The sequence below is a fragment of the Tursiops truncatus genome, chromosome 20 (assembly GCF_011762595.2).
Source record: "Tursiops truncatus isolate mTurTru1 chromosome 20, mTurTru1.mat.Y, whole genome shotgun sequence".
Classification (NCBI taxonomy): Eukaryota; Metazoa; Chordata; class Mammalia; order Artiodactyla; family Delphinidae; genus Tursiops; species Tursiops truncatus.
Genome location: NC_047053.1, coordinates 36134351 through 36160659, shown reverse-complemented (window position 1 = coordinate 36160659; position 26309 = coordinate 36134351). Strand labels below are relative to the sequence as shown.

At 53.2% G+C, this 26309-nt stretch overlaps 3 protein-coding genes and 1 long non-coding RNA gene across 9 annotated transcripts in view; 2 read left to right on the top strand and 2 right to left on the bottom strand.

Moving 5' to 3' along the window:
- SP2 (Sp2 transcription factor) overlaps positions 1 to 1805 on the top strand; it is a 29841-nt gene extending 28036 nt beyond the window's left edge. For all 5 annotated transcript variants that reach the window (XM_073797388.1, XM_033846979.2, XM_033846977.2 and 2 more), the window contains one exon: positions 543 to 1805. In XM_073797388.1, coding sequence (XP_073653489.1) covers positions 543 to 643 — 101 coding nt within the window. In that variant the 3' untranslated portion in view covers positions 644 to 1805. The remainder of the gene's footprint in view (positions 1 to 542) is intronic.
- Positions 1140 to 8813, bottom strand: LOC141277329 (uncharacterized). Its single transcript, XR_012328512.1, has 2 exons — positions 7609 to 8813; positions 1140 to 6033 (listed from the first exon to the last, which is right to left on the bottom strand). It is a non-coding gene; the product is annotated as an uncharacterized lncRNA (long non-coding RNA).
- Positions 8714 to 15202, top strand: PNPO (pyridoxamine 5'-phosphate oxidase). The gene is made up of 7 exons (XM_033846446.2): positions 8714 to 8985; positions 9874 to 9998; positions 11087 to 11186; positions 12022 to 12075; positions 12328 to 12456; positions 12781 to 12851; positions 13072 to 15202. The coding sequence occupies exons 1-7, from the start codon at positions 8848 to 8850 to the stop codon at positions 13238 to 13240; spliced, it is 786 nt and encodes a 261-aa protein (XP_033702337.1). The 5' UTR covers positions 8714 to 8847; the 3' UTR covers positions 13241 to 15202.
- A 2101-nt stretch (positions 15203 to 17303) lies between these two features.
- On the bottom strand, positions 17304 to 23249 carry PRR15L (proline rich 15 like). 2 transcript variants are annotated; one of them, XM_033846448.2, is made up of 2 exons: positions 22558 to 23249; positions 17304 to 18470 (listed from the first exon to the last, which is right to left on the bottom strand). In XM_033846448.2, the coding sequence occupies exon 2, from the start codon at positions 18439 to 18441 to the stop codon at positions 18139 to 18141; it is 303 nt and encodes a 100-aa protein (XP_033702339.1). In that variant the 5' UTR covers positions 18442 to 18470; positions 22558 to 23249; the 3' UTR covers positions 17304 to 18138. The 2 variants fall into 2 exon arrangements, with proteins under 2 accessions (XP_033702339.1, XP_033702338.1); XM_033846447.2 differs by having other exon boundaries at positions 22363 to 23041.
- Between the last annotated feature and the right edge of the window lie 3060 nt (positions 23250 to 26309).

Genomic DNA, 26309 nt, shown 5'->3' with positions numbered 1-26309 from the left:
ACATGCTTTGAGAACTGCCGCTCCGGCAGATGCCCCCAGTGAGCAGATGCCTGTCCTGGGCCTGGGGACACAAGGCCCAAAGCTCTGGCTCCTGGCCAGCGTGGCGGGGCAGGTCACGCCCACCCTCTGCAGGCTGCAGAGTAAATAGAACAGCAGCAGAGCCAGCCCGGGTGTGCGGCTCAGTCTGGCAGGTCAGAGGGGAGTGGGGTTTCCCTGTGAGGGGGCGGACTTTGAGCCGGGTTTAGTCAGAGGGACGAAGATCAGAAGAAAGTAGGTGACAAGCTACACGGGAAGCGTCCTGGGTGCAGGTGCACAAGTATAGCGTTTGGCACAGCACAAGGAATGGAAACAAAGTAGACTGGAGGGTGATGGCGGGGAGGGGATGAGGACTGACAAAGGTTCCCATCAGGGGATCACGGGGAGCACTGTGTGAGCAGCAGGTAGGCCGGTGACACGGCTTCACAGGTGCCCCTCACACCTCACGTGTGTGCCTCCTTTTCCGGGGCATGGCACTGTGAGTGACGGGCATCTCCTCTTCCCAGGGGACAAACGCTTCGAGTGTGCCCAGTGTCAGAAGCGCTTCATGAGGAGTGACCACCTCACCAAGCATTACAAGACCCACCTGGTCACGAAGAACTTGTAAGGCCAACTGAGGCGGGAGGCCTCGCAGATTGCAGACCCCTGCCTGTGTCCTGCCTGGGCCCCTGGAGGAAAGAAGGCCCACGGCTGCCCTGGGCCCGCCCTCTCCCGTCCCTCCTGTTCTGCGACTGTCCCCACAGGCAGGGACTCTACCGCCCCCATACTCACCTCCTTCTGAAGCCCCTTGGCTCCTCCCTGGCCCTCCCCTCTCACCACAAGCTCCCGGCCTGCCCAGACCGTGGACAGTGGCCGTGCCCAATGAGACGTTCTAAACCAGGACGAGTGGGAACCCTTATTTCCAAAGGAAAAACGTGAATTTCACTCCATCGAGGAGCAAAGTGAGCCCCCCCTCCCCCAAACACTGCCGGAGTCGCATCGTGCCATGCCCCTCCCTCTCCTGCACCTCCCTGGCCCCCTCAGCCACTGCGGGTGCCCCGGGGCCCTGCACGCAGGGCACCACTGGCATCCAGCTCCACCTCCGGAGAGGCTCCAGAGGCCGCCTCCGCTCCACATTCCCCTGCCCCACCCCAGCTCTCCTCCAGCACATTCCAACTTTCTATTTAAAAAGTAAAGCTACCCACGGACTCCCTGATTCCCCTCTTTTTCTATGGGGAACGTTGCCTTATACTCTACTTCCGATGATGAACACTGTGTATTGTGTGTGCTTTAAAGAAGTTTTATTTAATTGCTCCCTTCTTCCTGTTCTTGTTACTCACCTCCCCCATGCCTGCTTTTAGTTTAGGGTTTTTGGGGGGCAATGATGAGCATATGAATTTTTTTCTCACTCTAGTAATTCTCTTTTCTAAACGACACAGCATTTCAACTCGAATCTGGATTCAGGTAAAACACCTTCCCATCCTGAACCTCATCCCTCCCCCTCATCTCACCCACCCCAACCAGCCCAAGCCCTACTTGTGTACAGTGTATATTGTATAATAGACAATTGTGTCTACTACATGTTTAAAAACATATTGCTTGTTATTTTTGAGGCTTTTAAATTAAACAAAAATCCAACTTTATTTTTAGTTGTAACTGCTTGAGGTATGTTTTTGAATTAAGTGACAGATTTGTTATCCTTTATTAACAATGTACTTTGTTGGTCAGCGCTGGGCTGACAAAAATTTTTTCTTGCTAATAAATTTAGTTGCCTGAGGCAAAATCTGCAACTTGGCACTGCAGCTTCCTTTGTCCTTCCCCTCGGAGAGCTCCGAGAGGGGAGTCCTGAGGAGGGAGCCCTGGTCTCTCGGAGCTGTCCGCACTGGGACCAGGGCAGGACCTGGTCCTCCTGACCTTGACAGATCTAGGCCACAGCCCGAAAAGGGCTTCAGCCACAAGGACCTCCTGGCATTGGCACAAGCCCCCAGAGCACCTGGGGGGCTACTCCAGAGGGCAGGGCCTGGTGCAGGCGTTCCTGCTGTGTTCTCCGCTAAGCCAGTTTTGCCCAGATCAAAGCAGGCATACTCTGCCCAGAGACTCAAATGAACAGCAGTGCCTTCCTTACCAGCAAGTGAATTCCTCCACTCAACTCTCCAACCCCTGGAGCAGGCCTTTGGCCTCAGAGCTCGTTAGTAAGAAGCTTAGGAGAGAAATCCAAAGGGACCTTGCCTCAGTCACTTCCAGAAGGCTAAAGAGTCTGGAGAAAACACAGTTCCCCAAGGTCCTTTCCCAGGGTGGAGGGCCAGGCCAGAACCCAGCTCTACCCGAGAGAGAACCCTGGCCCCAGTTTCTGTTCTTCTACTGTCCCTCACCCCAGCACCGCAGGGAAGGCAGCAGGCTGATTTTGGTTTTAGCAAGTGCTGCAGATCTGAAATTTTGGTGGGGATTTTTGGGGGTGGGCAGGGGTGGGACAGGGCTCATTAGGAGATCAGGGGTTGGGATGGTAGGCAGACTGCGATGGGACCCAGCTCAGTACCTGTGTTTACACCTAGCAGGAGCCTGAAGAGCATCTGAGCTGAAGGAAGAGGCAAGTTGTTCTCAAGCATATAGAGAACAGTACGTGCTTTTCTTGTAACAACAATGCCTCTTAATCAGCCTCGAAAGGACACAGCCAGGGTGGCTGTTCTGTGCAAGAGTGGCAAGGCTCGTTTAGAGCTATCAGTCTCCTTAACTGTGTTTCCTTTGTCACCAGCGCCTGCATTTTTGCAACCAAACAGCTTGTCCTTAGAGCCAGTGCACCCTCACATCAGCTGAAGAAATAAAAAGGAGATGGATCTCAGATCACAGGTCCTCTGCCCCCATCACTTCTTTATTAACAGGCAGGGAGTCCCGTCCCAAGCATACTTAAGCCCTTTGGGTGATACCAGACCAACCACTGTCTCTACCCTGACATGGAAGCCTCCTAACCAGCCCAGCAGCCCCACTTCTCATTGCTGCACTGGCGGGAGGAGGAAGGCATGAGGTATATTTATCTACTCTCACGTGCAGATTGTGTGACTAGAAAACTGCCTTACTGTGTTCTTGATCGGGATTGGTGGGAGAAGGGGAATGTTAACAACTGACCTCTTTCTGCCACATGTTCCCCACCGGCTTTGCTCTCAGGCACAAAGAACTATCCTTTCCTGGGAACTGATTCCAAGTCATGTGCTTTATGCTTCAAGTGTGGAAACTGACCTGACTCCTTGGCATCCTTTGGAAATGAGGTGTCAGCCCTCAGCGGGCAGAACAGTGTGCTGGCACTCGGGATTTCCCTTCTCCAGTGAGACTCACGGGTTCAAAAGTTATGCCTGACCATCTCTGCCTCCCGTGGGATGCCTGAGTTAGAAAGGGAGCAGGAGGGCTTCCCTGGTGGCGCAGCGGTTGATAGTCTGCCTGCCAATGCAGGGGACGGGTTCGAGCCCTGGCCCGGGAAGATCCCACATGCTGTGGAGCAGCTGAGCCTGTGCACCACAACTACTGAGCCTGCGCTCTAGAGCCCGCGAGCCACAGCTACTGAGCCCATGTGCCACAACTGCTGCGGCCTGCGTGCCTAGAGCCCGTGCTCTGCAACAAGAGAAGCCACGACAGTGAAAAGTCTGGGCACCGCAATGAAGAGTAGCCCTCAGCTCACCACAACTGGAGAAAGCCCGCGCACAGCAACGAAGACCCAACACAGCCAAAATAAACAAATAAATTAATTAATTAAAAAAAAAAAAGGGAGCAGGAAAGTGTATTCTGCCTAGCACGGCTGTTGGCCTGGGGAGAGAACGGAGAGACCTGGTGGCAAATTAGCCCTCATCTGCTTTAATCCATCCCTTATTTACTGGAGTTGCAGGGGGTGGGGACTGTTGACACTGATGTGGCCCAAGCTCGCCCCAGGCCAGAGGCCTCCCCAGGACACCTGATTGGCCCTGGTTGAAAATCTGGGGGCAGGCTACTCCCAGCAGCTTGAGAGTGGGGGTCACACAGCCCGAGTTCCCTCCCCAGGGTCCTGTGCACCAAGGCCACCCCTCACCACCCCCTCCTGTCTGCTCAGTGATGGTCAGTGCTGCGGCTCATCCAGATACTAGGATTATGAGCCCGAAATAAAAGGGGGCTGGGGAAGACCCTCCCCTCCTGAAGGCACATCGGGCAAAGTACTTTTCTGTTGTCTAACTAAACCAGCAAATAGATCTCAGGCTTCCTTCAAACTACTCAGTCCATCTTGACAATGACCTTTGAGGCCCCACACTTGAGTTTAATGATGGGAGCTGCCTGCAGCATCTCAGGTCCCTGCACCCATCAGGGGCTCGTGGCTGAGGTCTAGATGGTGGTGGATTCCAGGGAACCTAACTTGGGGGTCAGACACTGCCTTGGGACAGAGACCTCCTGTCACCTGACCAAGGTCTCTGGGGCTGGGATGAAGCCACTAAAGGAACTGCAATAATCTCAGGACAGGTGGCAGTTGGGTTTCCTAGTGAAGAGGTCCTCGGGGAGTAGAAGAGCAGGAAGTGAGCCTGGGAGGATGGAATAAAGAAGAGGGGTGTGGGTGAAAAGAAAGCAAACCATGGAGGGAGAGGCAGAGAATCAGGGCTTGGAGGAGAGCGTCAAATACCTGCTAATCGGGATCGTGGCCAAGAGGAAATTAGAAACGACCACAGGTCAGGCCAAGAGGATTGACCAGGATTTCTTAAATGAAACTAAGGAACCGCCAGGTCATATCCTTTGGGCCTGCTGAGAACTCATCAGGCCTCCTCCCCCTGCCTGTGGCCCACTCTCTGATTAGCCAGTACCTGGGCTAAGAGAGATGACCCAGCCAACTCACCCTGGAAACCTTAACATCCCTCCAGCCAACAAAGACCCTCTTGGTGGCCCTGCTCCTACCAGGTGCCAAAAAACCCCCCAAAAAAGCCCCACTCACCAAGTTCAGAGAAGTTTAAGAAAAGCAGATTATGCATAAACATTACAGATTAGCATTTCCTGGCTGGGATTCTGAGAAGGAGCCAGGGAAATTAAGCAGTCCCTCCCACGAAGGAGCTTCTCAGGGGGAACACATATGAAAACAATGGGACAGATTCAGGGAGCAATCGGTGAGCACATGCAAAGGATTGTGTGAGGGGTTAACTCCATAACTGCAAGCAGGACAGTCGGGAAAGGGTCAGCTTCCCTGCATCCCCCTCTGGGTTACCTGATAACCATACTCAGGGCTCAGGCATCTGCTGGCAGAGCACCAAGTACCCACCTGTCTGTATGTCCTGAGGCTCCACACTGAGTTCACCCAAAGCTAGGCCGGAGAATTCCTGAGTTCTGGGCCCCCAGCACACCCCTTCTGGCCTGCTGTTGGTCCCCTGGAAAGCTGGGTGCTATACTTCAGGAGCATCTTTACCACTCTCCCAGGCCTCCTTCCCTTCCCAGACACTATCATCCTCCCCCATGGCTTCAAGTGCCACCTTGGAGTTTCATGACACCTAAACCATCCCGTCAGCCCAGACCTCTCCCCCAGCTCCAGAATTGATTTTCCAACCCAACCGAATGTGGCTGTCCCATAAATCCTCCCACTCAACAGGTCTGATGGCGACTTCATCTCTCCCTTAAGCCTCTCCTCCAACATTCCCCTACTTCAATGAACAGCACCGCCCATGTCGCCTAAAGCCATCCTGCTGAGTCAAATCCCTCCTCTCCACCCCACACCCCCCAAACTCAGGCATCAGGCTCTGACGCTTAGAGAGAACACAGCAGCGTCTTGCCCTCCTTCGCCTATCACCCACTCCATCACCAGACCCACATCCCAAAACAAAAATCCAATCACCAGGGGCTTCCCTGGTGGTGCAGTGGTTGAGAGTCCGCCTGCCAATGCAGGGGACACAGGTTTGTGCCCCGGTCCAGGAGGATCCCACATGCCGCGGAGCGGCTGGGCCCGTGAGCCATGGCCGCTGAGCCTGCGCGTCCGGAGCCTGTGCTCCGCAACGGGAGAGGCCACAGCAGTGAGAGGCCCATGTACTGCAAAAAAAAAAAAAAAAAAATCCAATCACCAAGATGTAACTGAAATGTATAATTCAATCAAACAATTAGACTAAAAGGTGACTTAAGAACATAAATGCAAAAGCATCAGAAGAAAACAGGCAAGGCATAGCCCCCAAACTCACAGCCAGCCTTTTGTTGCATATTAAGAAACTGGGGTGCCTCTGTACAATGCAGTATTGCAACATAGCTTCTATTCACTGAAGACTCTCGATAAAAGATTAGCAACTTTACAAAGTTGGGTGTGGGGGCGGGGGGGGTGGGCAAAATGTTTAAGACAAAGCAGTACCAATAAAAAATTCATTTCTCCCAAGCAGACAAACCCCTTGCTGGGGTTGCAGCAGTAGCAACACAGCTAGTGGGCATGTTTCCCCCTCTGGTTTGCACTGTGGGGCTGCTTTGTGATCCAGACACCAAATCCCACTATGCAGAAAAGCACAATACAAGCCTACTTATTATCTTCAAGATGAAGGAGCAAATATAAAAAGGCAACCCGTTGCAAACTTCCTCACCAACAGCCGAGGATGGAAGAGGCTGTCAGAATCTAGAGTTTTTCTCTCTACCTGGCCTTAAAAAACCAGGAATTAGACACCCTGGTTTGACAGCAGCACAGGATAAAAACTTAGAATAGTTGTCTAGAGCCTAGTCCTTGCTACCTACCCGATCTTCAGCAGGCACCGAGCCCCTGACTACTTGCCTGGTCTGTTTTCTCACTACCTAGCTACAGCAGCATCACACTTGAGTTGCTCCCTCTTCCTGGCATGCCTGTTCCATTGTCCATCTGGAGAACCCTTACTCATTAAGACAAATCAAATGTCTGCTCCCTTTATGAAGGCTTTACTGACTGTGTGACCTCTGGAGACCACTTCCTCCTTTTTGCTCCCCCTTACCTTGCAGAAACATCTGTTAAAATTCCTGTAACTCCTTAGCTTACAGATCTGCCTCCCACTGTAGACTATAAGCCCCTCGTGGGCAGGAACCATGAATCTTCATCTTCATATTTTCAGACCTAGCTCAGTGCCCGGTCCAAAAGAAGTCTTTAACACATGTCTACCCCACTATACCGAGCCCTTGGCTTTTAAGTTTTAAGCAAACCATTCAAATGATCCTAGTCTTGGTACCCCAGAATCTTGGGTCCAGGGTAGCATAGCCCAAGCAGGGCTAAGAGTGTAGCTGCATGAACAAAATCATCTGAGCTGAAGGGTACTAATCACTGCTTACCCAGGTTCAAGTGCAGGGCCTTGGGAGGAGGGGAGCAATGTTCATATGTGGAAAGACAACTTCAACAAGAAAGAAAGCCCAGTCAACTCTCTCTCGACTGTGTTGACAGAGAAAAATGATGGCAACACAAAAACTTTGTACCAGCGGAGGATCCATAGATCAACATCGTTAAGCCCTGAGACATGTATTATTTCTTTGCAGCAAATTTGTCTTCCAGATTCTATTTGGCTCAAGCTATGTGCACATAATAAAGGATGATAGGTATCTAATGTTGGGCTTAATGAAGCTTGGCTGTAATGCAGACACCTGGGCAGGGCAGGAAGTTTCCCTTACCTGGCACAGTCCTGGGGTGCCTGCCTAGGTGGCTCCTGCAGCTCCCCTTCCTGATGTTGGTGGAAAGCAGGACTACACAGAGGCCTTAACCCAAGGCTGCCCCAGCCAGGTCAAAGCTGGAATGGGCACTGGCAGATGTCCTATTTCTCAGCCCTGAGTCCACAGCCTGCAAGTGACTTTTGCATAGCCACCTGCTCCCCTGTGCCCTCCTTTATGGCTGGCACTGACCTGGAAGGTACACTCCAGCTACCTAGAAAGGGCAAAATGTGAAAAAGGGGAAACGACAAAGATGGGGGTGGCCCGGGAGAGGTGGGGCAATCTTTCCATCTACCAGAACACTGGCTAGTGTGAACTCTGCTGCAACCACAAAAGGGGAAACCATGAGGAAAGGGAGCAGCATGCTCTGACACAGGTTATAGCAATGAGGCTGGAGAGAGGGGATTCCGAGCTGGAAGATGGTTCTGGTCTGGGATGGCTTGATCCCAAATTTCCCTCTTCCCCTTTCTCATTCAGCCATCTGCTTTCTTACCATAGTCTTGGTAAGACTGCTCCTCCCCAGACCCCAGAGTACCTCCCCATACTCACACACTATACAGTACCTATCCCGTGAGATCCACAAGTCATTTGCAACCTGTCCCACTCTTGAACGCCAATTTCTCCCTCCCACCAGATCGCCCCTTTCTGTGTCTCCACATCACCTTGCCTCCGAGTCTGGCCCCTAATTCCATTTTCCATTTGTCCTTTCCTGGCACCAGCCTCCTCCGACGGGTACTTTCTGCACTAAGCTGGCCTTCAGGCACCTGCTAGGGGCCGGCCCCTTGATACTGACTACTCCCCTCAAGCCCCCAGCGGCTCATTCCCCGTCCCCGGCCAGGACCGCTTCATTTCCTATACCTTTAACAAACTCCACGTGCGTGTTAACGGCGGTGACAGCATTTCCTTGTCTCTCTGCTCCCGCCCCCGGAGGCGCCGTCCATTGGCTGCAGGGTTCCTCCGTTCTTGCTCTAATTGGCCTCGCTCTTGGAAAACTCTGACCAATGGCATCTCCGCGCCCGGCTCCCTCCACCAACCCTGGCTTCCTATTGGCTCCCATTGGCTCGGAGGACTTGGGGCCTGTGGGCCTGGCTCGGCAACTGGCAAGTTCTTCCTTGCCGGCGTAGATTCCCGGGCTAAGAAACTGGTTCCGAACCCAACGGAACCCAGCGCGGAGCGACGCCGGCTCACGTGGCCTGCGGCCCCATGACGTTCGGGCTACGGGGCGTCATCGTGACGTTCGGGCGACCCGCCGAGTGGCCCCGCTGCCTCCGCCACCTGTGCAGTCGCGGTGCTGTCATGGACCTGGGACCGATGCGCAAGAGTTACCGCGGGGACCGAGAGGTGCCGCCGCCCCGCAGGGCCTCCGCAGGGGCGGGGGCACAGGGGATCCGAGTCATCTCCGGAGCGGAGGGGAATGGGAGGGATAACCTGGGGTTTCTGGTCCACCCCTTGGGGCTCGGGGTCACCTCCGTGGGAGAAGGGGGTTCAAAGACAATCAAGGGGGAAGGTGTTCCGGGGAAACGAGGATGAAGGTGGACTCCAGAGGCAGCTTGTCTTAGGGGCTCAGGGCGCGCACTCGGGGGTCTGCCTGGATATCCTGCAGGTCGCTCCGCGCACCCCTTGGGCGGTTTACTCACCTCCCTGGGCCTCTGTTTCCTCACCTGTGAAGTGATAGTACTGACCTCACGGGGATATTATGGACTTTGATATTTGAAAAGTGCCTAGAACAGTGATAATTAGCTTATACATGTTTGATAAGTAAGTAACACGTGGGGTAGGAGGGCTGTTTTACGCAGGAGGGGAGGAGAAAGCTCCTGGCTCTTACTGCCTTTTCCCTCCTCAGGAGAGAAACCAAGAGAATTATTTTGGAATTTGGGCCCAGGGCCTGGTTACCAAATCTGATTGCATGTGAGCATTTCCAGAAATGCATGTTAAACATGCAAGTTTTCATTAAACCTCAGACCTACTGAGTGAGAATTTACAGGGTGGAGCCCAGGAATCTGTCTTATTTTTTAGGCTCCCCAGGTGATAGGTTTGACACCCATGACATGAAACCCTGATTTGTCCATCAGTAGGTGTGGGACCTAGTCACCTTTTCGTGTTTTTTGTTATGAGATAGTTGTTATGAGGACTAAATGAGTTAATATTTGAAAAGTGCCTAGAACAGAGCCACATACACAGTATGCACTACATGTGTTTGTTAAGTGAAATAAAACTCTCCCTTCCCAGGCGTTTGAGGAGACTCAGCTGACCTCCCTGAACCCCATGAAGCAGTTTGCTGCCTGGTTTGAGGAGGCTGTTCAGTGTCCTGACATAGGGGAAGCCAATGCCATGTGTCTTGCTACCTGTACCAGGTAGGCATAGCTGTGGGCCCTTCTGAAGGTGGGTACAGATGAAGTAGGAAACTTAGGAAGCTCTCAATTTGATGGGTGACAACTTTATGATTCTAGTTGTGTTATTAACATGCTGTGTGGCCTCAGGCAAGTAACTTGTCCTCTCTGGACCTCAGTGTCCTTACCTCTAAACCAAAGATTAGACTTTACTCAATTCCATTTCAATGATAAAATGTAGTGCCTCATTCATCTCTGCCCTCGATGCACCCACCCCCCAATACACACACCTTTGTCTCCCGCATCTCCCGGTCTCCCCAGTTCCCATCTGCTCTTTGAGAGGCAGATCTCCTGGAACCTCTCCATAAAGCCCTCTTCCTCTCTTGAAATCTAGCGCAGTGCTTGTTTGTGTCATTCGTTTGACAATCCATCATAAACCCCTTGAGACATCTCTTATATTAGCCTCTTATTCAACTCTGCTTGTCCCCCACTCACTAAAGCACAAGGCCTTGAAGGCAGGGCTCTTGTACTGTGCCCCCAGATATCCCCCAGAGCTAGTTTGCTTGGGCCACCATAACAAAGTACCACAGACTGGGGGGGCTTAAACAACAGAGATTTATTTTCTCACAGTTCCGGAGGCTAGAAGTCCAAGGTCAAGGTGCTGTCAGAGTTGTTTTCTAGTGAGGCCTCTCTTCCTGGCTTACAGATGGACACCTTTTTTGCTGTGTCCTCACATGGCCTTCCCTTTGTGTGTGCAGGGAGAGAGGGCGCTGGTGTCTCTTCTTCTTATAAGGACACCAGGCCTGCTAGATTAGAGTCCCACTCTTATGACCTCATTTAACCTTAATTATCTCCCTAAAGGCCCTGCCTGCAAATATAGTCACATTGCGGGTTAGGGCTTCAAAACTGAATTTTAGGGGAACCCAGTTCGGTCCATTACAGAGCCCTAGGCAATGGTGTCATACTGCACCTCCAGGACAAATTCCCATGGGCAAGTGGGAATGGGCAGCCTGAGTGCACAGACAGTGCAGAATCAGGGGGTATAGGTGTAGGGGTGCTCAGACATCCTGTGGGGAGGGGCTCTGACCATGGTGCTCTGCTCTTTGCCGCAGAGATGGGAAACCGTCTGCCCGCATGGTGCTGCTGAAGGGCTTTGGCAAGGATGGCTTCCGCTTCTTCACTAACTTTGAGAGTCGAAAGGGACAAGAGCTGGTGAGGGTTCACGGTAAATCCTTCCTGGGCCTGCAGGGTCCAGCCCTGGCTCATTGGTCACCTTCTCATGCCATAGCTGCCCCAGCCCACTTGCCGGCTGTGCTCAGGCACCATCCCGCCTGCGGGCCTTTGCACTTGCCCTTCTCTCTGCCGTGGATGAGTGCTCTCTGTAGGCACCCCTACCTCCCTATGTTTACCTGAGTAGCTCCTGTTCCTTTGGGTCCAGCCCCCACATTACCTCCTCAGGAAAGCCTTCTGGACTCCCAGGCTGAGTCGGCCCCTTGCACTGTTTGCAGTCATTATAGCTGGCAACTTTCCTTGCTGCCATTTTTTTAGTTTCTAACCATGTATGTATTTATGGGATTATGTGATTAATGTTTGTGTCCTCTGCTAAACCGTAAGCTCCTTGGGGTCAGAGGCTGCATCTGTGGTATCTCTGTTATACCCCCAGCACCTCTCCCGGTGTTGAGCACAGAGTTGGCACTTCGTATGCATTCAATTCGTGAATCCAAAATGAGTGCCCTTCCCTGAGTCCAGTGCAGCCAAACATACATTTCTGAGGATTTGCAAATCTATGGGTGAGAGAAATGGCAAGCCTCACTTTGGAGTCCCTCTGGCCCATTTACCGTGTGAACCTGGGCACGTTACTTAACCTCTCTGAGCCTGTCTCCACACCTGTAAAAGTTGGCCTACCTTTGAGGATTTAAAAATGAGACGTTACAGTAAATGCATCTGCAGTGGGCCTGCGCGATGCAGACTCCCTGCCTTCCCCCCATGCTGGAGGCATCCTCACTTCTGTCCTGGTGACTGTCTGTGGATTCTGTTTCCTTTCCAGGACTCTAATCCCTTTGCTTCCCTTGTCTTCTACTGGGAGCCCCTAAACCGTCAGGTGAGTGTGCATTCCTGGGACAGACTGGGGTGGGCAGGGGTGGGAAGGGCCTGAGTTTATGAATGAACCTGGTGAGGGTCCCCAGGCTGGGCAAACATCCTGCCTTTCAAACGGCCCTCACTTAGCTGGGCTAGCTGGAGTCAGGCGTGACGGGGCAGTGGATAAAGAGAAGAACAGAGAGGACTGGGGCCTCTACTGGTTGCGGGGGCAGGTGGCACGGAATGCCGTCTAACCAGGACCATCCCTGTGCAGGTGCGAGTGGAGGGTCCCGTGAAGAAGCTGCCCGAGGAGGAGGCCGAGTGCTACTTCCACTCCCGCCCCAAGAGCAGCCAGATTGGGGCTGTGGTCAGTCACCAGAGTTCCGTGATCCCCGATCGGGAGGTGAGTGGGGCTTCTCCTTAGTCCTCTGCGTGGTAGTGCTTTGGCTCAGCCCCAGAGGCTGTCCCCAGGGGATGCCAGGGCCCTCTCTCTGCAGCAAAGTGAAATGGATGGTCTCCCTGGGGGGCGTGGATTTGGCGAGCAGGGAACAGGCCTCCTGTATCTGTCTGACCCTCCCGTTGGACTGTGCCCCTAGAGGCCAGAGGCCAGCCGGGTTTGCGCACCAGTGTCCTCAGCACCTGGCGCAAGAACACATGCTCAGTAAGTGGTGATTAAGTGAATCACTGACTGGGTCTGGCCCTTCCTCCATCTCCTTCCCCTGGACAGTACCTGAGAAAGAAAAATGAGGAACTGGAGCAACTCTACCAGGAGCAAGAGGTGCCGAAGCCAAAATACTGGTGAGTGATACCTGGTGGTCGTCTAGAAAGGGACACTGGGACCCTCGTGCTTACTTAAAGCCACCCTGTCCATGGAATTACAGATCTCCTCCTTCCTGGCAACCCTTGTTTGATGCACGCCAGCAACTCCCTTCACGGGCGCTGGGATGGCGCAGAGGGTGGTGGGGTTGCCTGGCTGGACAAACGCACAGAGCACCGAAGCCTCTGCTTCTCCTTGTAGGGGTGGCTACACCCTGTACCCCCAAGTAATGGAGTTCTGGCAAGGCCAAACCAACCGCCTGCATGACCGGATCGCTTTTCGACGGGGCCTACCGACAGGAGACTCCCCCTTGGGGCCCATGACCCACCGAGGGGAGGAAGACTGGCTCTATGAGAGACTTGCACCCTGACTCCCAATCTGCTGGCGCTGACTGGAGCTGGGATCTGTGCTAAGAGAGGGTATGGGATCAGGAGCCAGGCCCTTCTAAACTCAATGCATTTCCCTTCCCACCTCTTATATTCAGGGCCCTTCAGAGAGTTCTCTGTAGTCAGCTGGTCTAGGGGAGTCTAACAGTGGCATGGACAATCACAAATGTAAAATAATCCCATAATTATTCTTGACCTTAACTATGATTTATTGGAATAGCTCCCTCTAGGGGTAGCATCTGGTGTGATTCCCTTTTCTGGTGACAGGGCCTGGGCCCACCGTAGCCTTGTCTGTTATCACGTGACAGTCGTACCGGCCAAAGCCCGTTGGTCCCAGCAGAAGCACCTGAGCCAATCTAGCCAATTGTTTTTTCTCGTCACCAATTTGAAATTTGAAACGGAGGGACTCAGAGCATAGGAGTGTCTGTAGCCAAGTCAATAATGGCCGCCTAGAAGCAACAGCCTCTGGGTGCTGCTCTTGCAACTCCCTCAGCAGTCCCTGGACCCCTCCTTCCTGTGTCTGGGCTGTGCAGTTCCTCCTCCTACCTCAGAAAACCCATTATCTCTTTACAGAAAAAAAAATCTTTTTTTTCTGCTTAAACTAGCCATTATCTATTTGTGTTGCTTGCAACGAAAAGTACCTTAACTATCTCATTTACTAATAGGATCTTTTTATACCACTTAACCCAACTGATAGCTGCCTTCCATTAGCACAGCAATGTGGAAAAGAGACTGAATTTATTCTCTGTCGCTCCAGAGGCCCCACAGGTGGAAGCTGCACAGAAGTACATTTCATCTCAATATGGGAAGAGATTTCAAACAATTGGGGCTGCCTAGGAGGGTGTAGGTTAGGTAATGAGTGTTCTGTCACTGTCAGGCAGGAGTTTTGTAGAAGGGACTTGTGCTGGTACCTACGTATCAGGAAGCTTTTCATCAAGCTTTACTTTCCATATTTGGTTATAAAAACTATATGTATGTGAAATACGTATGTAAATACATTTATATGTATTTTACTTTCCAGGTTTAAAATTAAATAATAGAAATTATACTTTTCTGACACTCACACATCCTTTTACCCCCACCCCCACCCCCAACTGATGATGACTCCTAGATCACTGGTTTTCATCCTCACTGGAATTACCGAGGAGCTTTAAAAACCCTGGTGCCCAGACCCACCCTCAGAGATGATCTGACCAGTGTGAGTGCAGCCCGGACTGGGGGAAGGTTAAAAGGTCCTCGGGGAATTCTGTGCAGCCGAGGTTGAGACCCCCCAGTAGTAGATGCTTGGTACTTGCCGTGTGGTCCACAGGCCAGCAGCAGCAGCATCACTTGGGAGCCCAGCCCAGACCCACTGAATCTCACTCAGCTTTCAACAAGACCACCCCCGCCCCCAGGTGACCCAATGCACTAGCCTCAACTTCTAAAGCAACGGCCTCCCACCCTCACAATTGGATTCTTCAGTCACCCTTGGCCGAGGCCTGTGCTGAGCTGTAGTATTTGCTTTCCTCGAGCCCAAGTCTGGTGACCAGGGACAACCTGGGTGAGTGGCCTACAGGCTTCGGAGGGGAGCCAGGCTGGGCAAATGTTTGCTGTGACTAAGCCGGCATCAGAGAACTGACTGTTTGTACACGTTGGCCCTGAGCTTGCTACCCTGTAAACTGCTTCATTCCACTGCATGGGCGTGTGCTTCCGTGTCTGTTACTGACTCCCTCCTCCAAGGGCGGCCCTCTGGGTGTTGGCCCCCCTTAAGCCTGGGTGCAGGAAGGCACAACAGTAATCCTGTGGCCACCTGCAGGAGAGGGTGCTGGGGTGCCCTTCCCTACCGTGTCCTGTTTGCATTGTTGGGGGCTGTGTATCCCCCCTGCTTTGGGCCTGGTCTCAGCTGTTCCTCTCCTCTCCTCTGACAATCACTGTGCCGAATCTATAATAAAAGCTCGTCAGCCACGCATGATATTAATGTTCAATCCAGCCCAGTCTCGTCCCCGCCCCCCAGGATTGAGGGGAGTTGGGGAATTAAGCAACTCCTCCCAACTGGCTTCTCCCCTCTGGGAGGTTGGGCGTCCAGCAGGGGGAGCCCGAAGCCCAGGGTTGGCCCCTCCTGGGCAGCGCAGGCCAGTTCTGGTCGGCCCTCCCTGCTCCCCCTTTCCCCCTTGCCACGCCTGGGTCTTGTCCCAGTGAAACTGTGGTCGAAAACCCGCAGCCTCTCCCGGCTCCCACACGTACCTGCACCCTCGCTTCCTCCTCCTGCCCCAGCCTCGTGAAAACTTGCAGCCGCCTTGGCTCTGACTCCCTGGGCAGCCAGATCTCCCTTCGGCTTTTAGTACCTCCCCCCACCCCCATTCATCCATCCCTCAGCTTAGGGATATATGTGGAGTTTCCCTGGAAGATTCCGCGGACATCACTTTGGGCCGTGGAGTGGGGTGGCAAGCATGGGGCAGGGGGGCCTGCAGACTCTCTCACCTAAGAGGGGTGGTGGTGCATGCGTTGCCAGCATGAGACAGAACCACGGGTCAGTGGCCCAGGGCCCAACCTCACCCCCCCCCCTTGCCTCAGGGAACCTCAGGATGGCTGAAGTGGCAGGTCCCTACGGCCTGGGGTCACAGGGGACACTCACCTTTGAAGCTGGTTGACTTTCCCTCACTGGTTCCAGGGTCTGGGCAGCCCCATCGGATGGTGCTTGCCGTCCAGGATCCCGAGGCCCAGGCATAACCCCACCTCCCCTTCTGCAGAAGGTGACTGTGCTCCTTTCCTTGTTCTGAGCCTCAGTTTCCCTTCCCTAAGCAGATAAAAATCAAGTGTGGAAGGGGCTGTGTGGTGCAGCAGTCATGTGCACAGCTCTGGCCTCCGTCTCAGCTCGGCCACTGCAAGCCCTGACCTAGGGCTAGTGACCTGACCTCTCTAAGCCTCAGCTAATGCACCTGGAAAAGTGGAAAACAGCGATAATGATAGCACCCGTGATGAGTTAAAGGCGGACCCTGTGGAGGACTTGTCACAGCGCCTGGCCTGTCAGAAGCCCTCTGTGAGTGTCAGCTGCTAACCCTAGGCAGAGCTGCAGCCCTGGGAAAGTCAGCTCCTCCATGGGAGGCCTTATGGACTGAGTGATTGATGGGACCCTAGAAAGTTCCATGTGGTGGGGAGGGATACGGGAAGAGGCTTTGGGGAAGGCAGCACACCTGAGCCCGCCTTCCCTCCCTCCGGCCCCTGGTCTCCCACACTCATCCTCAGAGTTCCCTCTGGCCTGGGTGAGGCCACCTAACAAAGGCACCCTTGTACAGGTCTGTTTGTTTTGGTAAATTTCCTGAGTACCTCCCTGGGGTGGCCCAGTAGCCTGCGAGGAGCTGACCTGGAAGCCACAGAATCACACTGTTTAGTTGTCACCTTGGTCTCTTTCTGCTCCCACCATGAGCTCCAAAGATTTGGCCAATTTTTTCCAGTTCTCAGCTCCTGGGTCTGGACCTAACAGCATAGGGAGTAAGCTCTCTCCTTGTCCTTAAACGGTAGCTGTGGGCTATAGTGGAGTTCCTTCATAAAGGAAGGGGAAGGAAACCGATATTCACTGGGCACCTACTATAGGACTACTTATGGGCCACTTAATACTGACCACCCCCTGTGAAACAGGTATTATTACAGCCCCTTTTACAGAAGAGGAAACAGGCTCAGAGGAGGTGTTTTTTGTTATTGTTGCTGTTGCTGCTTTTTTTTTCTCTTTAATGTTCCCCCACATCACACAGCTACTAAGGGGGGAACCAGAATTTGAATCTGGATCCCAAACCAAACCACCGAGATTTGGGGATTGGTCAGCAAAGGTCTACTCCATTCTCTTGGAGCCCCTGACAGCCTCTCTTGCTGAGGTGTAACTAGCTCCCTCCTTTACTCTCTTCATCTCCAGATGCTAAAGATGGCTTGGTGGTGAAGTTAGTGACCCAAGTGCTACATTTTTACACCTGGGGACCCTTCCTGGTGCTTGAGAGGAATAGTTCGAACACAAAGTAAAAAAGAGTAAAGGCATGAAAAACAGCATCTCAGTAAATGCAAGACAAGAGCATAAACAGGTTCTCTGCTTCTGCAGCATTGTTTATTACAAAGAGAGAAACCTACGAGGATTTTTTTAAACAAAATGCAAGGCTGCAGGACTCACCTCTGAGGCTGATCCATCTTAAATACTAGTAGGGGGAGGAGGGCTCCTGTCAGAGCCTCCCACCCCCTTTCTGAGTTTGGACCTGCGGGGCAGTGTAGCTTTCCTTTGAGGGTATGTGCAGGAACCCATGGGGTCCCTAATCTGGCCTTCTGCAGCACCCCCTAGGGAGTGCCAGGGTTGCCCTCCCCCTGCACCTGGGGGCAGAGTTCCAGGAAGTTTCCCACCTGAGTTAGGAGGTGAGCTCAAGTTCAGCATCTCCGCCTCAGCTCCAGGAAGCCACCCCGCATCACGTGGCTTCTGGAAAATGCACTCTCAGAATCGATCCAGAGAATAATCACAGGTAGAGAAAGTAGAGGGAGCAGCAATTCAAACTCACCCTTGACCCTGTGTCCCAGGAGGGGGTGAGGTCTGTCCAGCTCCCTGTTCCATTCCTTCCACGCCCACCTCCCTTCTGGTGCTTCCACCTCTTCGAGGAGGGCTGTCCTTCCTGAGTGGGACTTTTCATCCTTGAACTGGAGTGCCTTTGTGTGTGGTGGAGGAGGGCGGGAGGACCTGGGATCTCTCAGGCCTTCCAGAAAGCTGGAGCACATAAATACAAACCTAAAACCAGACGTTTCCTGCCAGCAGGCATCGACTGCCGCCGAGGCTTCAGCTGTGGCCAAAGAGGCCAGCGTGGCGAGCTCCCGTCTCAGATCCGGCTGATGGCAGGGAGTGGGGAGGTGCTAGCGTCCTGCTTGGCCCCCTTCACTGTCCTTTGCCCTCCCTGTCATCAAAGAGGTTGGGGTTCTCTGCCAGCGTGGCTCGGACCTTTTTCTTCTCCTTGAAGCGGCCCGAATTGGAGACTTTGACGTGCTTGCCCTTCGTGTTCTTGTCCACAATCTTCTCCAGGCGGGTGTTAAAGTTGCTGTTGGGGCCCCCGCCGTCAGGCCTTGGGGGCTCTGCGCCGCCCTCAGTTTGGGTGTAGGTGTCAGGGATCTCATACAGCACCTTGGGAGTGGATTTCTTTTTCCGGAGGAAAGTCAGCTTCCACCAACCAACTTCGGTCATGGTGCTCTCACACCCGAGGGTGGGCCTTTCTGCAGGAGCAGGGGATGTAGAGAAAGGGGTCAGTGGGGAGAAGGGGCGGGGGCCCCTTTCTAGTCTCCCAAATGTGGGCTATTTTCATAGCCTGGGCTTGAAAGAATTGAAGCCTGGGGCCAAATGAACCCAGGATTCAGGTAGGTGATGCAAAACTTTTGGGGTATATCAGGAGAGAGAGGGGTCTGGGGAAGGGGTGGCCAAGAAGACATCCATGGGGACGCCATCTGAGCCAGGCGGAGGGGACAATGGGACAACCAAACACCACTGCCAGGCAGCTTTGACACTCCAGGCCCCTTGGGGCTGCAGGAAGGGGAAGAGCTCGCCCCGGTCACACAGCAACCAGGCCTTTGCCACCTTCCCATGCTGTTCCTGCTATACCTCCAGGCCCTGCTGCCAGGAGTGGACAGATGGTCAGCTGGTATCAGACGGACAGAAACACCCTGTGCATTTTACTTGGAATTCATTACAAAATTAAATAGGATTTGTGATGGTCAGAGTAATTTGGACCTCCCGGTGGTCCCCACCACGACTAAATGAGCAGCGGGGTTTTTCTAAGGGCGAGAAATGTCAGGCTGGGAGCGGGAAGTCCCGAGGACTGTTCCAGCCTCGTGACCTCTGGCAAGTTACTTCTCTGGACCTCGGTGTCCTCACCCATCCCTTTCAGCCCTAACATTTAGCTGTAACGTTAATCCCTGCCCATGAGGTAGACATGCTTTGCAAAGTATTCAATAACATTTATGCTAATGTGATAATTATTGAGGGGTGGGTCCCCTTCCCCATGCAGCTTCCACAAGGACAGGGGTTTGAAGGGGACCCGAACATTTGGAAGGAAGTTTGGTGCGGCCAAGAGGTACATGTGGGATCTGGTTATCACAGGCTGGACCCTCCATAAGGATACCCCACAAGAGGTGGGGCAAGGGGGCTGAAATCCAGGCTTCACCCCTGTCGTGACACAGATGTGGCCTAGCCTTTTACTAATTTCCACAAAGTTGCCGCCTGAGCTAGTCGAAGTTCGGGCAGGTGAAGTTGCCTGGACACCACAAGAAGAAGAGAGCATAGACTGGAGGAATTAAGATCAATGAAAAAGCATGCAGAGCAATGAGAAATGGAGACATCTCTGGGCCCAGAGGGATTGGTGGTCTGGTTCTCAGGACTCCGTGGCATGGGCTGTGAAAGTCCTGAGGAGGAGGGTGCGATAGGCACAGTACACAGTACAGAAAGCTAGATGGTCAGTCGGCCTAAGCCCAGGCAAACGTGTCACCTCCTTTTAAAAACTGATGGTCTTGGGAATTGCCTGGCGGTCCAGTGGTTAGGACTCCACCGTTTCACTGCTGAGGGCCCGAGGGCCTGGGTTCAGCCCCTGGTGGGGAACTAAGATCCCGCAAGCCGTGCGGCGTGGCCAAAAAACCCAAAAAACAAACAAACAAAAAAACCCTGGTGGTCTTAACTACATTTACATTTTCTAAAAAGACCAGAAAGAAATATGACAAATGATTAATATTGGTTTTCTTTATGTAGAAGGAATAGGGGATGTTTTCTCCTCTCCATTTATTTATTTATTTATTTTTATTTATTTTATTTATTTATTTTTAGCCGTACGCGGGCCTCTCACTATTGTGGCCTCTCCTGTTGCAGAGCACAGGCTCCAGACGCGCAGGCTCTGCGGCATGTGGGATCTTCCCGGACTGGGGCACAAACTCGTGTCCCCTGCATCGGCAGGCAGACTCTCAACCACTGCGCCACCAGGGAAGCCCTCCTCTCCATTTTTTGATTCCCAGATTTTCCATAATGAGTCTGGATTTCTTTTAGAGGGGGGGCATATCAAATTCAGAAAAAATGAAAGCGGGATACTGACCTAGGCTTGGAATGAATTGAGTGCCTGCCTCCATGGCCCCCTTGTTGCGGTCATCCCCTGGCCCTCCGTATACCCATCCCCTTGCCCAAAGCAGATACCCAGTGGATTGCTTCCCACCTCTCTGTGCAGGAAGCAGATCTCACTTTGCCAGCTCTGTCCCTCGAGTTGAGCTCAAGTAGCAAGAGAATCCCAGGGAGATCTAGTGCAGCTCCCACTTAGAAAGTGAAGGAGGGGGCTTCCCTGGTGGCGCAGTGGTTGAGAGTCCGCCTGCCGATGCAGGGGACATGTATTTGTGCCCCGTGAGCCATGGCCGCTGAGCCTGTGCGTCCGGAGCCTGTGCTCCGCAACGGGACAGACCACAGCAGTGAGAGGCCCGCATACCGCAAAAAAAAAAAAAAAAAAGAAAGAAAGAAAGAAAGTGAAGGAGGGGTGAGTAGTCAGATAAATACCTTCAGGGCACCCTGGAGAGGTGAGCGCACCAAGGGGATAGCCTGAGAGCTTTGCTTTGGCAGTCTGCCCCACCTGGGCTGAGCACAGCCTTGCACAGAACTTGGTGTGCCAGAATGGGTTTCTGGAAGGAGCTGTGGGGAGGGCTGGGAAGGAGGGACAGGGCGCTTGCTTGGCCTGTGGGTGCCCCAGTCACCACCTGGTCCGGGGCAAAGTCCACAGCCCCACCACCTCCCACTGCCAAGGAACTTGGGGAGTGGAGGATCCAGCTCCTGAACTGACAGTAACCACCAAACTGTGTCAGAAAACCACAGAGAGAGGTCGGAATAGCCCTCGGACCCTGCGCTGGAGCCTCTACCACGGCACCAAGGCATTGGTGCCCTTGTCTCCTGGCCTTGGAGAACTCTGGTCTCTCCAAGATGCTTTTTGCCACACCTTGCTATCCCTCCTGTCCAGGAGGACATGTGCGCACCAGTAAGCAGGTGTTTGGCCCTCTAGGCAAGCCTGACCTATGGAAATCTGAACTTGCGGAACAGATAAATTAGTGGACTATTCTTTGTTTTACAAGATAACCTGGCTATAAGATTCTTTTACATAGTGAGCTACCCCAAAGTAGTGTAAAATCTGATTTGCTTTAGGGGGAAAAAAAGTGACACGATAGCCAACCTTCCCAGGTATCCAAAGTTGCAAAGAGCCAGATGCCTACAGCCACATGTCCAGGCCTAGTCACAGGAGGCTATGGAGGCCTGGGGGAAGGGAAGGTACTTGGGATTTTGAACAGACTCGGCGTTTGGTGACACGTCTGCTTGTGCAGGACCCTGAGCAGGCCGCGCTGAGGGCAGGGCCCTTGCCCCGGGGCCTTGCCATCCATGGGATGATAGAAATCAGCCCTGAAGATGTAAGCTACACCTCTGCTGTTTGCACAGCTTGGGAACCCACAAAGGGCCTCACGGGACAGCCTGCCCCCCCCACCCCGCCTATGGTGGTCAGCACCCTGGCATGCATGTAGGCACCCCAGGACAGCCCCCACCATGCCAGCTGGGTTCTGTGAGCTCTCCTAAGGGCCTTGCCCAGACTGGGCTAGGCTCCTTCTGAGCTGGGACAAGTTAACCATTGACAGGGGTGGAGGTGGAAGGGTGGAGGGGGATTGAGGGAGCAAGTCAGCGTCCATGTTGCAAGACAGAACTCAGAACCCCCATCCCCCATCTCTCTGCAGGGCCCCTGTGGTATTTCTTCACTCTGCATGAGACTGGGGTACCCTGGATAGGACAGGGAGATGTTCCTACTGGCCAGCCAGAAACATCCTCCAGGCTGGGGGGTAGGAGGTGGTAGGCTCCAGCTCACAAGAGTTAACAGAGCCCCGCTCTGGAGTTAAACTTTCCCAGGAGGAGCTCTGTTGGAGGCCTGGATTGACTCCAAGAAGCCAGTGGGATGAGTGGAGTTCTGCCTGCCCACCTAGTGAGAGATGGGAGACTGCGTGCCTGGTTCCCCCTTCCAGCTGGGCCTGTCAGCTGTGGAGGCAGAACTGGGTCCCCTGACAGAGGTCTGTGCCTTGGTTTCCCCTCCTGCCCACCCTCTGCCTGTACCTGTGATCCCGATCGCTCCGGGCTGAAGGCGAGAGCTTCCCTAGAGAAGGCGCTGAGTGGAGGAGCTGCCCCGAGGGAGGCTGAGGGAGGTAGGGGTGCCTCCGGGGTGCCACGCCAGGCAAGGCTCAGGCCAGGAGAGCTGAGTAGGAGCAGCTGTGCGGCAGGTGAGAGAGAAACAGGTGCAGGAGCGGGTACCTGCTCAGCGGCGCTGCAGCTCCAGGAGTCAAGGTGAACCTGAAACCCAGCCCTTCCCGGCTGAGTAAACAGAAGCAGAGGCTGGCTTGCCTGATGAATATTCATCACCCCAGAAATCCAACCTCAGCACCCCCCGCACCCACCCAGAAGCCAGGGTCCTCCAGGGACCGCCCAGCCAGGAGGAGGCAATCCTGAGAGAAGTCTGAGGTGGGGAGAACACGGGAGCCTCTCTCCTCAGTTTCCCCACTCTCAGGTGCCTGGTGGCAACCCCCAACCATAACCAAGGTCACCCCCACCCATTTCATGCCCCAAAGAGACCAGACCCTTCCCCAGAATGAACTGCTGCCTGGACGTTGCCCCGGGCACAGTTGGGGAAGGGTTAAGGGCCGCTGCTCCCATTGGCTGGGAGGGACGGGGTGCACCCAGCTCCTTTGAACTCCGGAGTCGAAACTAGTCCCTGGTTAAACTGGTTGGCAGACCGGTTCCCAGGCTCTCCTCCCAGGCTGTCCGCTCCTACCCCAAGCCTCAGGCGGGTGCTGGGTGGGGGGCTGTGGCTGCCTCCTGACCTGAAGGGCCTTCCTCAAGATCTCCCTGGAGGTGGGGTTGAGCGTCACCAGCCCCTCCTTAGGCCAGGTTCACCACAGCCTCAAGCATCCTCATCCCCTGCTCCCTCGCTTAGAAGTAGGCTTCAAAGACCTTGAAATCCTACCTTCCTCCATGCACCGTGTCCCGTTCCAGGCTCAGAGCGAGGCACTGGGTAGAGAAAAGGCATACGATTCCCCCTATCCCTGGCTCTCCCTCCAAGTTACATTCTAAATTCTAATTAACCAACTCTCAAACCTGCCCTACCATCTCCAGCCCTGCATCTACTTGGTTCAGCTTCTCATGGCCTCTTGAGTACGTGTTTGCCTCCATCCTAAATATCCCCTTGTGCCCCTAGGCCTCAGGCGGACAGTCCTTTAAAGGCTCCCCACGGCCCATAGTGGAACAGACTTGGCCTGGCCCTCCTAGGAAGGGGCCTCTGCAGCCTCCTCTCCCAACGCTCCCTGAATGTGCACATGAGGTCTTTCTCTGCCTACCTTCCTGGGTGCAGAAGCTGCCTAACAGGACGAGATTAGGAATGGCCTCTCCACACCCTGAGTAAACCAAGACAAACTCCTATCCATCCCTCAAGGCCTAAATTAATTATTATGCCCCCTGATCTACCAGGAATTTTCTTGTTCCTACAGGGCTTACTCACATGCTTCTATTTAACATGCTATATACCATGATTGATTAAATATGTATACACACACATATATAGTATTACTTTTTAATTTATTTATTCATTTGTTTATTTTGGGCTGCTTTGGGTCTTCGTTGCTGCTTATGGACTTTTACTAGTTAGGGCGAGCTGGGGCTACTCTTCGTTGAGGTGCACGGACCCCTCATTGCGGTGGCTTCTCTTGCTGTGGAGCACAGGCTCTAGGTGCGCAGGCTTCAGTAGTTGCAGCACGCAGGCTCAGTAGTTGTGGTTCACGGGTTCTAGAGTGCACGCTCAGTAGTTGTGGCACACAGGCTGAGTTGCTCCGCGGCACGTGGGATCTTCTCGGACCAGGGCTCAATCCCGTGTCCCCTGCATTGGCAGGTGGATTCTTAACCACTGCTCCACCAGGGAAGTCCACATGTATAGTATTGTAATGATCTAGTCATGTATTTGCCTCCCTTATAGAATGTTAGCTCTTGGAGCCCAGAGTTATCTATCACTGATACTGACCTGATATATAGCAGGTACTTAATGCAAACTTTGAAATACAAATAAGAGGGACTTCCCTCGTGGCACAGTGGTTAAGAATCCACCTGCCAATGCAGGGGACACCGGTTTGATCTCTGGTCTGGGAAGATCCCATATGCTGCAGAGCAAATAAGCCCGTGCACCACAACTACTGAGCCTGCACGCCACAACTACTGAAGCCTGCGCGCCTAGAGCCCACGTTCCACAAGAGAAGCCACCGCAATGAGAAGCCCGTGGACCGCAACAAAGAGTAGCCCCTTTTGCCGCAACTAGAAAAAGCCCCCGCGCAGCAATGAAAACCCAATGCAGACAAAAATAAATAAATTAATTACTTAATTAAAAAAATACAAATGAGATACAGAAGTATTGTCTTTAAGAAATTCTTAATGTAACCACTTGCCTTTGTCCTACTCTCCCTGGGGCAGGTAAATGTGAAAGAAAACACATTTATTTCACTTCTTGTGGTTTCAGCTACACCAGGCTTACTGATACGTTATCAATTCCCCTGGGGTCTATGTGAATTGAGGATGTTACTTTGTAAGGTTCTCCTGCCTCTCATGAGAGGTACACACAGTTGTCCCAAGAAGGTTTCTAGATCTGTCACTTTCTCTGAAAGCCCAGTCTATTTGAGAGTGGATGTCCAGTCCAGAAGACACCAGAAGAGGCTAAAAACTTAACTCAGGTGTTGGGAAGATACTGGAAGGATGATGGGATGACACTATCCTGGAGGACTGTAACCAAGGGCCAGGACAGCATTTCCATCTGTAGGAGGAGGGGCTTGTGCTGGAAGCACTCCCTGCCCCCACTCCAAAATTCAGGGCTTTCTGATGTGTGGGACCCAGGAGGGCAGAATTCTGTTCTCTCAGCTCCAGTCTGGAGGATGCGCCCTGGTGGGTGGGATTCAGTGGATACCCACGTAGCCTGCCCTTCGAAGAATGCCAGCAGGACCAGGTGCAGGGGTAGAGGCCCGCCCCAGCTCCCCTTCCTGGGAGGGACCAGCCCGGGAAGTCAGGCCCAACCCCTGACCTTTGGTAGGTTTGTTTCTGGGAGGAGCAGGGTTGGGAGAGGAGTTTGAGATAAAGCTATAAACTATGAATATCCCTTAAACAGATCACCCCCACAAGACTGCTTTATTGCTTTCTAGAATTTTCCACCTTTTAATGCACCTTCCTAAAACTAGGTTCAAGTATGATATTCCAAATACAAACATGCAATGTGCACTTTTTCAGAAATGTGTCCTTGTTGAGTAAAGCAAGTAAAATACACCTAAGGGAGCCTCAAGGACCTTGGTGCCTGTTGGGACATGCAGCCACCAGGCCCCACTGGATTATAGATCTCTAATCTGGCCCAACAGATCATTCTTCTCTTATTGACCTCTGCCCAGGGAGTAGATATATGCTCCAGGGAGAAGAGAGGGGCTACCATTCTCCTCAGCACTCCCCCTCCTCTGGAAGGCCAGAAGATGGGAGATCCTGGGGGGGTGGGGGTTGGGTAGCTTGGCTGAGGGGATAAGTGGGGCCAGGCCAAAGACTGGCCTCTGGAAGCTACACCAGGTGCAGCTGGGAGGTGGGCAGGGGCAGGTCTGAGGTGGATGTCGATGTTGCCATTGGAGGGGCTGCCGTTGCTCCCCTTCAGGGACACCTCAGTGGGGACTGGGAATACGAACAGCCAGTGTCCCAGGGACTGCCCCAAATGCTCTACGTGTGAGAACTCGGGATCCTCACTGCCACCCCAAGGTAGAGCCTCTGAGTGGGTTCACCAACTCGCATACCCACCAGCAATTTTCCCATTACTCTTTGTTGGTTCCCTGCGGCTAATGTAACAAATTACCACAAACTTGATGGATTTAAACAACAGAAATGTATTCTCTCACCAGTTCTGGAGGTCAGAATTCCAAAATCAGCTTCACTGGCCAAGACCAAGATGTTCCTCCTCCCGTTTCTGGTGGCGGTAGGCATTCCTTGGCTTGTGGCCGCAT